This window comes from Erpetoichthys calabaricus, chromosome 14 (genome assembly GCF_900747795.2).
Source record: "Erpetoichthys calabaricus chromosome 14, fErpCal1.3, whole genome shotgun sequence".
Classification (NCBI taxonomy): Eukaryota; Metazoa; Chordata; class Cladistia; order Polypteriformes; family Polypteridae; genus Erpetoichthys; species Erpetoichthys calabaricus.
The window spans coordinates 5,535,756-5,549,929 of record NC_041407.2 but is presented as its reverse complement, the minus strand read 5'-3'; the positions used below and the strand labels follow the sequence as shown (position 1 = coordinate 5,549,929).

The 14,174-nt window shown below is 44.3% G+C and overlaps 1 protein-coding gene across 1 annotated transcript in view; it reads right to left on the bottom strand.

Moving 5' to 3' along the window:
• slc25a10a (solute carrier family 25 member 10a) overlaps positions 1-14,174 on the bottom strand; it is a 67,086-nt gene that overhangs the window by 40,631 nt on the left and 12,281 nt on the right. Inside the window, exons 2-4 of the mRNA XM_028818369.2 lie at positions 13,719-13,838; positions 7,814-7,922; positions 6,684-6,732 (exon numbers count right to left, since the gene is read on the bottom strand). Coding sequence (XP_028674202.1) covers positions 6,684-6,732; positions 7,814-7,922; positions 13,719-13,838 — 278 coding nt within the window. The remainder of the gene's footprint in view (positions 1-6,683; positions 6,733-7,813; positions 7,923-13,718; positions 13,839-14,174) is intronic.

Sequence of the window (14,174 nt, the reverse complement as noted above, 5' to 3'; positions counted from 1 at the left end):
ATAACGCTCCCTTGTGTGGCGACACAATGCCACTTTAAGGCTCGAGTGGGGAGTTTGCATGGCTGCTCTGCGTCCTACTGGCTCACGTCCACCTTACTCTCATCTCCTCCGGCATCCAAAGGACGAGCGTAGATTCTTAATCCTCACCTGGTCAGTGCATACAGGTAGTTTTCCCATCGCTGGAAACGAGTTATAGGACGATTTAGGCCCTGGGCCACTTTCAGGTGTTACCTTCCCAACATAAGACATGAAGTTTAACGGTTATGAAAAACATGTGACGTGCAAAGAGTGGTTCAGTGCAAAGTGATGTGTGCTCGGGAGTTCAGGGGACCACCCCTCCCCTCCTTATTGCTTTTGAATGAATCACAACTTCACAGAGGACATTATTGCTTGGATGCAGTGGACGGTGCAGTGTATCAGGAAGGCAGCTATGAAGAGTGATGCCATGTCTTCTTCTTCTTCTTCTTCCTAACCTGTGGGCCTCAGCGGCATTGCAGGTGGGCTGACAGCGATACTGGATAAAACCCTGCCCACCTCCCTCAACTGCTCCACTTATCAAACTTAATTCACTGCAGCAGCAGCACAGCTGGTGGATTGCAGCTGACCCCTCGAGATGAAACCCCACGCCATCAGCCCGACAATCGCATTCAATTCATAGTAGGTGGATTGTGGCCTATCCTAGACAACCTCCCTAACCGCCACTCTGACGATCAGACTCAACTCACCAAGGTGGAAAAGCATCGACGATCATGCTCGATTCTTTTAACCCCCTGACACGCTGGTCTCTTTGACAACTGTGCTTGATTCACAACCGTTGCAGGGGATTGCGGCCGGTCTCGGATGACCCCCTCCACCTCCCCCACCGCTAAACCCTGCTCTGATGATTGCACTCAATTCATCAAGGAGGAAAAGCATCGACAATCACGCTCCTCTAAACCTCTGACATGCTGATCGCTTTGATGAAAGCACTCGATTCACTGAGGGGGGACCTCCCCACTCTCCCAGCTCAGATGATCACCCTAATTTTACAGAGAGGGACCAACCAGCGTGTGACAAAAATATTGGCACGTGAAAAAGTGAGACGTGACACCACAAAGGTTGGGAGTTTTAGACACCTGTCGGTGTAACTGATCTCCCATACCCTACATCTTTAGTAGACGAATTTTACTTTGGTTTCAAAATTTAAAGAACCGATGACTGATGGGTCCTTTTATCAGCTCATGCCTCCTTTCATTTTGCATTGTCTGAGATTTCAAGGGGCCGGTAGTATTGGATGTAAGGCAGGAAACAACCCCGAACATGGTGTCAGTCTCATTATAGGGTACACACACACATGCTGGGGCAATTTAGAGCACCCACCTTACCTGGCAATCGCACAATCTACACAGACAAGAGTTCTCAGGGTAGAATTCAGACCCCAAACTATAGAGCTGTGAGCTAACCGATGTGCTATTATGGCGTTGCAGTGCCAAGCCTGTCTGACGAAAAATCTAACTTGGCCTGTGCAGCAAAACAAGTCACAACAAATAAAGAGTTAAAACGTACAGTGCCATGAGGGCACAGTAAATACCACTTCAGGGGGATGCAGCATATAGTGGACCAGAGTAACAACAACCAGAAGAGCCGACGTAAATGTGAACTGAAGTTAAATGAAAGGCAAGAAAGAGGGCATACTGGACATCATGACAGTAAGGTCAGGTCAGGTTGGGGAGCCTGCACTGGTACAGCGTGCTGCGCACCCGCCATATGACGAAACAGCTCTGGATCCTGGTTGGCGACCCCTCACTCAGATACACGGATCCATCCCAACCCTCTGAAAATTACCCTCTATCCGCTGAAGTCCGGTGTTACGTGGGCGTCCCCTTGGCCTGGTCCAGCCACTTAGGGTCCCCAACAATGAGGTTCCTGCAAGCCGGATCACCCTCGGGTAATTGCGCCACATGGCCACTCCCTCACAATGCAGGTAATGTGCCTCATTCGGGACTCCATGAGCAACACAAAGTCAAACCAGCGGGACACAAGGATTCTCTGAAGAGACACACATGAAGGAGTCCAGTCTTCATCTCGGGTCACTGGATAGCATCCATGACTTGCAACCATATAGCAAAACAGGGATCACCAGGACTCTATAAAGACCTGGACCTTCGTCCTTTTGTAGATATCAGGAGCGCCACACACCCCTTTCCAGTGACCTCATGACACCCCCATGCTCTCCCAATCCGTCTACTGACTTCATATGAAGAGTCACCAGAGACATGAATGTGTTAGTGAACCTCTCGACGAGGTCGACACTCTGCAGACAGACACACGGCTTGATCTTGACAGTGGTTATGAAAAATGTGAAAATGGCACAGACCTGCAAGAGACAAGCTTTTCTGTAAAATTAATAAAAAAAAAAGAGCATTGTTTGACACTGGGAGTGCCGCCACGCCTCCAAGTTCTCCGGCTGGCTCTCTGCCGACACTCCTCACTACCCCTGGATTAGCGAACGCTAATATTTACTCGCAGCGGCCTGAGTCCAGTAAACATGTCTAAACATTTCTAAACCGTCCTGTTGTGGAACTCAGCGGCCCATTTGTCTCATCTGCTAGCGCCTGTCAGCAGAACACTTGCTGGTGTTTGGCTAAACTGGGAAACGTGCCTGGTGATTGAACCCCAAGGGGGCTGACAAATTTGTCCACATCTGTAACTTTCTCCAACGTGCTTAACCCAATGTGGGGAGCAAGTCGCACTGGGCCAGACTGACCTCACCCAAACCTTTGGAGATGTGGGGGGGTGACCCAAAGCACCTGGAAAAAAAAAAATACACAAATCTGAGGGGTACCCTTTACCAGTCATCTTCTCGCTCTTTGGGGGGGTCATTTCTGGAAAACACACAGGATGTGGCCGCAATCATTCCTTAATGTGCGTTTCAAGACCTTGATGATTTCCATTACTGTTTTTAGCAAACTGTTTCAAATACTCATTACCTGCTGTAAGTAATATGGAATAAAGAATAGTGGATGCCAATTAGTTTGGTCTGTCTCAACTTATTTGTTTTGTAACCAATGTTTAAAGGGAGAAAAAAAAAATTGGGAGTGGTCTCGACTTTCTCATATACTCAGATATGAGAGATGGATATTTGAGAAGTAAACCACAAGACAATGATTATATTTTATATGTACATTAAGGAGCCGCCAACAACAAATCAAATCAAATTAATAATATTTAGTATAATAAAAGTAAAGTTAAAAAGAAAAAAAAAAAAAAAAAAAAATCGGACACTGTAGCTGCATGAATAAAAGGTAAAGTACCACTTTCGGTTAGCAGAAATAGGCCAAAAGTTGATAGAAATCGAACGTTTTGTACATATTCCTTGTATAGAAAATGTGGTTGACCGAAGTGAAAGCGTACTGAAGTTATCATGTTTATACAAACACACACACAGACAGACAGACAGACATAATTCAGGGAGGTCTAAAACATCGAGATTTCATCAAAATGTCGAAATTGAATTTTTGGACGATTCCAATACTTTCCCTATATGAGAAAGTAAAAAGGGGAACAATAGAATAAGAAAAGTCCAACATCAAAAACCACAAACAATTCCACCTCCAACCTGTAGATGGCAGAAATAAAAAAAAAAATTTGGACGTGTGTGTCAGTAGGCTTTGTGCCCCTGGAAGTTACTCAAACTCCTCTCTAACATTTCAGTCATTATTTACCGCTGTGATGGTGATCTTCCCGATTATAAAAATCAGTCATTACGACAGCAACTAACGAAAAGAATTCATAATTAATGGCAGAGTTCTGGTATTTGAGGGTTCTTCTAGAGTGCCTCTTTCTCTTGCACGATTTGGCTCAAAAACTAATCGGCATGTCGTCATCTCGTAAAAGGCTTATGTTTCAAGTTTGGTATTTTTTCACCCAGCCATTTTAGCTCTAGTCTGTCCTCAAGAAACTGTGACACACACACCCATCATCGAGATATTGATGTTTTCGGTATCAGGGTATAGCAGTGCTACCACTGGAAGGACTCCATTTCCCAGCAGCCCCAAAAGGGATGTCTGAAATGGCCACAGGGGCTGCTGTGGACAAGAAGGGTCAATGGGAAACTTGAAATGGGGCCAGCGAAGCAGCAAGAGGGAGTTCTGTGTATCCCGTGTGCCCCGTCCTAGGTAACCACTGTAAAGTCGTTTGTACCCTGGATCATTTCTTGCAAGCATAAATGGACCGTCTCATGCCTATCATGTAAATAGTGGTGGATTTGTCGTTGTGCGTCTTTGGAGGGAGAGCTCCCACGAATCTCACCCCTCGCCGCTCAGGACTACTGGTAGGACTGTTTAATTCATTTATTACGGGAGCTGTTCCCAGGATTGTTATCGTCATCTTTACTCCTTACCAATTCGTCCGTTTCTACTGCACTGGAACTGTGATAAGAATGTTGTCGTCAGTGTTTATTGTTGGGTTTGATTGTTGTATGTAATATTTGTATCGCCGAAGGGGAAGGGAAGGACTGTCTGATTTTTGTGGTTGCTAATTAATTTTCACTGAATATATTTTTACACATTTGTTGGATTCGTGTCTCTGTCTACGGGCGAGTACGGGTCGAACCAAGGCTGGGCGCATTCCTGGAATCTCCACTGAAAAAATAAATAAATCACCATCCTGTCGATCTAAGCGGAACAGGACCGCTACAAGGGGACCCTAAAATATCGAGACTAGTCGGAAACCGGAGATAGAAATTTTTGACAAATCTAAAGCTTTCATAATAGGTTATAGTGGGGGAGGGCACAAACCAAAAAAGGAAAATAAAAAAAAAAGATGCCAGCAGCAGGCTCTACACGTCCCGATAACAACAAAATAAGCCATTTTTAATAAGTGGGGCTCTTTCTGTGGACAGAGAAGAGAAATGAATACGAGCAGCTGAAAGTTCTAAAAGAGCTCCCAGAATTTCTTAAGACATTGGTCTTGCCTTTTGCAGCGAAATGGCAGGAGGAGGTGAAGAACTCACTGAAATCAAATTCCCGTTAGAGGATAAAAACTCAAGAAGTGGAGAACAAGGAAGACAAAGACATCCAAAAAGAGCACCAGAGAGGGTAGGGCCAAAATATATGAAAATAAAATGGAGCCCAGCACTCTGAGAGTGGGTGAAGGGCCGAGCCTGCTATTAAATATCGACTTGAATAAATTCTGCAAACGATTTTATATCGAATAAACGGCTGGTCTGAATTTTTGAAGCAGCTTTTTTTTTTTTTTTTACTTCTTTAACAATTCATTCACAGTTTAAGGCCGTAGAGGAGTGCAGATAAAAAAAAATATATAAATATAAAATTGTGATTCTTTCTTGAAACAGTTAAAGGGTACCAATACTTCCGGCCGTGTCTGTACGATAAAAAGGCCATTCACGGTGTGAGACTGCAAACTAAACACTTGGCTCCAGTTCAGGAGATACCACCAACCCGCCAGCGTAGTACTGAGAAGTTTTGCAACATGCTGTCAATCTTAATCTGGATTACCATACCAGACTTTAGCCATGATGACTCGGGCACTGGAGCATCGCAAGTTGTTCATGGTGGCTTAGCTGTTACTCTTCTACAGCGTGCAAAATGAATAGTAAAACAGGCCATCAACCTCAAGCACCCAGCCTCATTTTTGACTCCCTGTTTCTCTTCTATCCTGATATAAAGTAAGAGGAGGAAACGTAACCAAACCCTATAAAAAAAAATCTCTGCAGTTGGGTTTATGGAAGTGGCATCGTTTGGGGGGGGGGGGGGGGTCTTTCTGGGGTTTTAAATCCTGATCTAAGACAGCCTTCCTCCTTACCTGTCTAATGTACTTTGGCCTCTAGTCCCTGATGTTGTCAAACTCAGCCCTTGTTCTTCCAGTTTCAAAAATTCTCATCAACCCCGAGAAAACTGCAAGGTTGTGCACCCCTTCTGCTAAAACTCCTAGGTGGACCACCCCCTGCTTGTTGATCCTGCTAAAAACCCAAAATGGACACACCAATTAATTGCTTGTTGACCCTGCTATAACTTCAAGGTGGACCACTTTCCTTGCTTGTTGACCCTGCTAAGACTACTGGTTGGACTAGCCCCCAGTTTGCTGATTGTGCTAAAACTTCAAGGTGGAGCACACCTCCTGCTAAAACTCCTAGGTGGACCACCCCCTGCTTGCTGACTCTGCTAAAACTCCAAGGTGGACCACCACCTTGCTTGATGATCCTGCTAAAAACCCAAAATGGACACACCAATTAATTGCTTGTTGACCCTGCTATAACTTCAAGGTGGACCACTTTCCTTGCTTGTCGACCCTGCTAAGACTACTGGTTGGACTAGCCCCCAGTTTGCTGATTGTGCTAAAACTCCAAGGTGGACCACCCCTCCTGCTAACACTCCTAGGTGGACCACCACTTTGCTTGATGACCCGGCTAAAACTCCAAGGTGAACCACCCCCTGTTTGTCAATCCTGCTAAAATCACAAACTGGACAACCCCAAACCCCACCAACTTTTTAACCCTGTTAAGCTCCAAGGTGGACCACCCTCCTATTTACCATGGGGGGGGGGTGTTAAGCCCTCAATATGTGCTGGAGTAAGTGACGCCCACATAGAGAAGATGTTCCAAGTTTGCATAATTAAAAAATCTGTAGATTCAGATGAACACCATCAATACAGCTACATAACAAACGTACGGGGGGGCTTACCTAACATTGACCATATCAGCTGGCGTTCCTATAAAGCCACCAGTGAAACCTGCAAGAAGAGGAACTTGTGTCAAAGATGGGATGTCAGGCAGTCAACTCTGAGACATAAACCTTTACATTATTAAGTTCAGAGTGGCCAATGGCCACAGCCTACCCATGTGTCATCAGGGTACAGGTGGGAAGCCACCACTGAGGGGGTCGCTTTTCCAATGCCGGGCAAACATGTGCACAGCTCCATACTCACATGGGTCAATCTGGAATGGTGAATTCAACAAACACACACCTCTTATGTGAGGGGAAAACTGGAGGAAAACCCACAGAGACACAGAGAGAACATGTGAAGCCCACACAGACGTCAACTGAGCGGGGTATCCAAAGCACCAAGGCTACCCCCCTGTGCCACCTAACTGCACTATAAATCAAGAAGGGCTTGCAGACAAGTAACCCTTTTCTTAATTAGTGACCACTTTGTGCTGTTGATTAACTCATTTTACCTCATTTTAATTAACTTGACTCGGGGGCCCCCCAGTCCTTTTTGACATTTTAGCTTCCCCCTCCCTGGAATTAGGGACAGGTGGCTTCAGCAATTTCTAACGCCACAAGCCCTTCTAAATGGTCCTCTGTCGCCCTCTGCTGGATCTTACTTTATCTATTCAAAATGCACTGAACACAAAGGTGACATTCACAGTGCCAGGAGGAAGCAATTCAAATCCGAATGGCTTGTCTTAGGGTGACACGGATCTCATGCATTCAGGGCTGTGTGGACACAGAAATCCGATCTTTTCAAACCAACTCTGAGCCACTTACATACTTGGTCCCACGTATTCCAATTCATGGCCATTCGACATGAACAAGAATGGGCAGATCGGAATTCATGTTTGTTTTTGTTTTTTTTTTGGCCTAACAGTACACATGGGCGGAGTGCTGACGTCATCAGCCTGCACCAGCAACGTAGCAAAACAAAAATGAAGAAGGACAGCTACCGTACTGTGACAACAACAGTCGCGGTCGTCACAACACTGCCGGCTCCTTTCTCAAGGATTAAGCAGGTTTGGGAATTTTAGGTAAAAAAAAAAAAAAATCAGGATTGAAAGTTTGATTAGATGTTTTAATAACGCTAAAAAAATAACCTCCAAAGGCTCCAAGTAAGACTTTCTGGTAGAAGGGAAGAGGTCCTTGACCGGCCAGTTTGTCCCTCACAGTCTCATAAATGGCAAAGCGAGTCAGAGAGTAGGTCATCTGCAACACAAAGAAAAGAATACCGACTGAATAACAAAACGTTCAACAAGCTGGCTTTAAACTACACAAAATGTAACCAACTGATCCATGTAAAGATGTACTACCCATCCAAGATGGGATGAAATATAAGTAATCAACATAGACTTTAGTGTTAGCATTTGCAGTGCACCATCTATTGGAATGTATTTTGTAATGCATGTAAAAAATAAACTGCACTGCATTTGTCATTCCAACATATGGCACATCAGGAACATTTGCAGTAACAGAATGTACTGCATTTGTCGCTCCAACACATGGTGCATCACAAACATTTGTAGTTATAACATGCATTTCATTTACCATTCCAACACATGGCCCATCACAAAAATTGTAGTAATAAAGTGCATTGCATTTCTCATTCCAACACATGGCACATCAGAAACATTTGTAGTAACAAAATGCATTGCATTTATCATATCAACAGATGGCACATCAGAAACATTTGTAGTAATAAAAAGCATTGCATTTGTCATTCCAACACATGGCGCATCAGAAACATTTCTAGTAATTAAATGAATTGCATTTTTCATTTCAACAGATGGCTCATCAGAAACATTTGTAGTAATAAATTGCATTGCATTTGTCATTCCAACACATGGCCCACAATATTAAACACGTTGCATTTGTTATTTCAACAGACGGTGAATCAGAAGCAAAATCCATTACTACAAATTTTTGTGATGTGCCTTTTGTTGGAATAACAAAGGCAATGCATAGGTCTCTATTAAATGCCATTTGGTATGAGATTTGAAAAAGCAATGTTAATGTTTCTGATGCTCCACCTGTTGGAATGACAAATGCAATGCACTTTCTTACTACAAATGTTTCTGATACGCCATGTGTTGGAGTGACAAATGCAATGCATGTCTGTTGAATGCCATTTGGTATGAGAGTTGTAAAAGCAGTGTTAATGCTTGTGATGCGCCATTTGTTAGAATGCATTTTATTACTAAAAATATTTGTCAAGCACCACCTTTTGGAATGTCAGAGATCTAGGAAGCGGCCGGACACACTGACACGTATCCTTTCCTTTAGGCAGATGAGCAGCAGTTACTTCATTTTCCAATTCAATCCTTCAATTCACCAGTCAGGTTTCAAACAGCCATGTCTGTCCCCTTCTGATCCCCACCCTTCCACCCTAAAGACAGCAATCAAGTCACCCTGGGGTGGGCGTGAGCCTGTCAGACAATCTATGGAGTGTTTAATTTCAGTCTAAATGGTGTGCCGTGTGGGACGTAATTAGAAATCGTGTAGGAGGCCCAGGAAAAAGATGCATGACAAAAAAAAACAAAAAAAAACAAAAACCTTTTCATTTATTTATCCATATATTTCGTCTCAGACTTCACCTCCATGTGGCCCTGGTTTGTAGAACCAACCAATGGAAAGACAGCAGAACAGTGTCATCTCCTGCCTAATCCAATTATAGGTGACAGCAGAACCGGTCACAATTCAAGAAACCACCCTGAACGGGCAAAAAAAGCCCATTTACACACACGCCTCCCTTCACACAGAGTCACGTTGAATTTGCCAATTTAACTACCCTTCATTTTCCTGCAGACGCGGGGACAAAACCTACGCAAACATAGGGAGAACGTGCAAACTGTACTCGGACAACAATGCGATGGGTGCTGTCAAGCCCAGGTCCCTAGGTCTGCGAGGCAAGCAGCAGCACTAACCACCGTGCCACCACGTGAAGGAATTCCTAGGACAAGCGCTTGAAAAAGCCCACGGGCTGTGACTGACAGAACCCGCACTATTAGTGAGAGATAAGGGACCCTTATAACAAATGCAGGCTATGAAAGCAATGTCAGTATGTTAGGAATGGAGGCCACGTGACTGAAGAGCAACGGTTACCATGGAGAGAAGCTCCATCAGCCCAATTCTACAATACCTGGGAATGGACGGCTTAGCTTCTGTGTGTGTGTGTGTGTGTGTGTGTGTGTGTGTGTCAAGTCTGTGCAGGGTGACCTAAGGGGTGGAGAGGCTAATGCTAGCTAACTCATGTTAAGGGGGTCCGGCTGTAAGGCCAAAAGCTTTCAATAATTACATTAAACTTTATGCTGGTTCTGCTATTTGAAACATGTCTAAAGATGTGACACCCTGAACTGGCAAACTGACAATAAGTCATTATTACAGTATAAACCACCTGAAATGAGCTCTCATTAAAGTCCAAAAATAAATCGAGCTTCCACAAAACAATTTCAGCCCACAGCTTTAATGGCCATAATGACCCTGAACAGAAAAAAACTCTAAAATACGACTGACGAAAACTCTCTCAGCTCACACCGTTAAACTGCAGCTCTGCCCGCTGCTCCCTTGTGCCCTTCAGTGATGGTTTATAAAAGTCTGCTTAATAGAGGGGTTTCTAACATGAACTGTAAAGTGGTTTTGCAGGGAGGGTCAAAACACTTAAGGGAGTCCTACTGGCTGCTTTGGAAGCCTAAATTGAAGAAAAAGCCGAACCCGCAATGAAGTGTAACACATGCAGTGCTTTTAGCCAATCAGATTTTCCTAAAACACCATCTAACGATCCCTATGGTTAAAGGCATCAAATGAAATCTCTCTATTATAAAAAAAAAAAATCTTGAGACGAGACGAGGCTTTGGTCATGAGATTTTCTCAAGTCCTGTCCTCCTCTCCACCATTTCCGGTTCACGGCCCACGCCAGTGGTCCTCTCACCTCTCATTGGTGTGAATGCTTTTGTCAGACACACTTTCTGCACTCTCAGCTCTTATAAATTTTAACGTTTTCCTCACTTTAAGTTCTCAATTAAAGAAGACGTATTATGTCCAAATCTCATTGAAGAATTTTATCCCGAAGGGTTATCAACAGAAGAAATGAGAACACGGGCAATCCTAGCACCGAGAAATGATGGAAGTCAAACGAATTAACGTGAAAATTGTCAATCGGTTACATGGCAGATCGGTTAAATGTGTATCAATAGACTCTGCTGACACAGTTGGTGGTGATGGTGCGGAAGGTGAAAACATCTATTTATAATAACACGAAGAATATCTACAACCGGGCGGCACGGTGGCGCAGTGGGTAGCGCTGCTGCCTCGCAGTTGGGAGACCTGGGGACCCGGGTTCGCTTCCGGGTCCTCCCTGCGTGGAGTTTGCATGTTCTCCCCATGTCTGCGTGGGTTTCCTCCAGGCGCTCCGGTTTCCTCCCACAGTCCAAAGACATGCTGGTTAGGTGGATTGGCGATTCTAAATTGTGTGTGCTTGGTGTGTGGGCGTATTTGTGTGTGTCCTGTGGTGGGTTGGCACCCTGCCCGGGATTGGTTCCTGCCTTGTGCCCTGTGTTGGCTGGGATTGGCTCCAGCAGACCCCCGTGACCCTGTGTTCGGCTTCAGTGGGTTGGAAAATGGATGGATGGATGGATATCTACAACCGTTAACACCGTCAGGTCTTCCACCGGACGAATAACTGTAGAAAGAAGGACGTATCGTAATGTTATTACGGAATTTATGTCTGAGTGATGGGCTATGCAATAGGACAAGATTAGCTGTATTCAAAATTAGTCGAACAATTCTGACATGTAAAATTTTAACAGGCAACAAGAAAGGTAATGTAGAGCATCTAACATTAGACACCAGAGAAGATCTTGATATGCCATTTAGTTTCCCGTTAGAATAGCTTTTACTGTGACTTTTTATGTGTGATCAGCATGGATGATAATAATAATAAATCCATAATCCACTAAATAGTATCATCTCAAGATAGAAGAACAGCATTCAGTGACAGACTGCTGTCACCGTCCTGCTCCACTGACAGATTGAGGAGATTGTTCCTCCCCCCCAAACTATGCGACTCTTCAATTCCACTCGGGGGGGGGGGGGAAACGCTAACATTTAACATTATACAAAGTTATTGTCTGTTTTTTACCTGCATTATTATCAATCTTTAATTTAATATTGTTTATTGTATCAGTATGCTGCTGCTGGAGAATGTGAATTTCCCCTTGGGATTAATAAAGTATCTATCTATCTATCTAATTAACAAATCACAGGGACAAACATTCAAAAAAGTCGGTTTATTAATTAGAGAGAAAGAAACGAAATTCACTCGCAGGCAGTTATACGTTACGTTGTCGCGATGAAAGTCCAAACACGGAATCAAAATTCAAAGCGATGTTGACGAAAAGTGAATTCAAAAAAGTGTTTTTACTGAAGTTTTACAGTAAAAGTTTAAAAAGTATGTGTGTGTTAATTTCAAAGCCAAACAGAATGAAAATGTAAAACGGAACGAATACCTCGAACGCAACATGAAACATCATTTTCTTTCAATTTATTACATTTTACTATTTTTTACTACGGTTAATTACTCGATGTAATGTAAAATAGTTCTATTATGCATACGTAACAATTCCCATGAAAATAACAATCTGTGTAAATTGTACATCCGCTTCCCCACACGTGAACGGCAGAGCCATGAAGTGGCTAGCACATAGCGCCTGCACGCAAGCAGGGGGCAGAGCCCCCTAGTAATAATAATACTAATAATTCCTTATATTCATATACTGCTTTTCTCACTACGAAAGAGCCACTTCAACCACCAATAATGTGCCGAACCCACCTGGATGATACGACGTCAGCCATTATTGCACCAGTACACTCACCACACGTTAGCTATTAGGTGACGACGTGGTGTGTGTGTGTGAGAGAGACAGATAGCCATTTGGGGACAAGGGATGATTAGGGGGCCAGAATGACCAGGCTGTGGTGGGCAGTTCGGCCAGGACATCAGAATGCACCCTACTGTTTACAAAGGATGATCTTTTATGACCAGAGAGAGTCTGGAGCTCAGTTTTATTTCTCATCTGAAGGACGACCACCATGTTTATCCCCGTCATCGCACAGGGGCATTGGGACCCACTAAGAGGCACAGGGTAAGTACAACCATGGCCTCACCCACACTTCTGCCAGTAGCAACCCAAGCATTTCCAAGATGGCCTCTCATCCAAGTACTGACTGGCCCTGAACATGAATCAGGTACAATTGTTGGGGGGGAGCATGGGGATATGCAGCCCCCCACATTGGTAAACCAAGCACGGTTATCAGAGCAAGGTAAGGGGACGAATTAAGCAGGATCGTCACAGGGAGTGGGTTTTGAGTGCGATTGTTGGAGTAGCAACCCAACACAACCCGCTAACCCTTATAAACAACTGCAACTTGCTGCCCACCTGCGGCAGCCCAGTGGTCAAGTAACGCTACTCTACTGCGCACCATTATGAGCTTTTGATAAATTAGAATAAATAAATAATAAATAAGACCAACTAGTTTACCCTAAAGTCGCAAAAAGCTTCCTTTGCTAATCTGCACTTAATAAATATGGTGTCTTCGGGCCAAGTTTGATTTTAGTGTATGAATAAAGCCAGAAACATCAACTTCAAAGAGAAGAGAGACGAGCTGCCTGATGACACACGTGGACATGCGGTCATCCATCTTGAGGCCAGCAGCTTCAGGGCTTCCACGAGCCCCCAGGGTGAACTTCAAACTGCTTATGGCAGAATAACAGAGGACATCCGGGCACAGAGAAGAGGTGAACGCTGCAAAGCCTTACAAGATGGCCGTCTAACAGAGTTTACTTTTCATGCAAATTGCATTCAAGATTACCAGTTAAAAGACAGCAAGGGTGGAAAAAAACCAAACAAACTAAAAGGTACTCTCATATAAAACCAAAAAGGGGGTCCGCTACATCTACTGAACAGCTGAGGCAACTGATGCAGCAAATGGTACAAAAACAACACTCACCTGTCTGAACAAGGAGGCGCTCAGCCCGTTGTAGAGGGCAAAAAAGCCGTCGCTGCGAACAACGTGAAGGGCCATCCCAGTCATCCTCATCTTCACCTCCTGCTGCGTCTGCAAGTGCACCTGCCAAGACAAAGCACAATGGTGGGACTGGGCACACGAGACCCCTGCTACGTACCGCACAGCACTCTGGGTAAAACTCTTACAGGAGTAGGCTCACTTACTGCACACAGCGGATATCCAAGTCCATACATACAGACCCTTTAAGATACCTACAGTGCCCCCATGATGTTAGGGACAAAGACCCATTTTTTTCCTTGATGTCCCCCTTCTGCTCCAGAGTTTCAAATCACTGACGTGAGTGAAGTGCGCACTGCAGACTCCCACACACTTCAATTACGCAACACTTTTTCTGCAAGGTCAAGCCCCCAATTATTCACAGCACCTTAATGTTTGCTC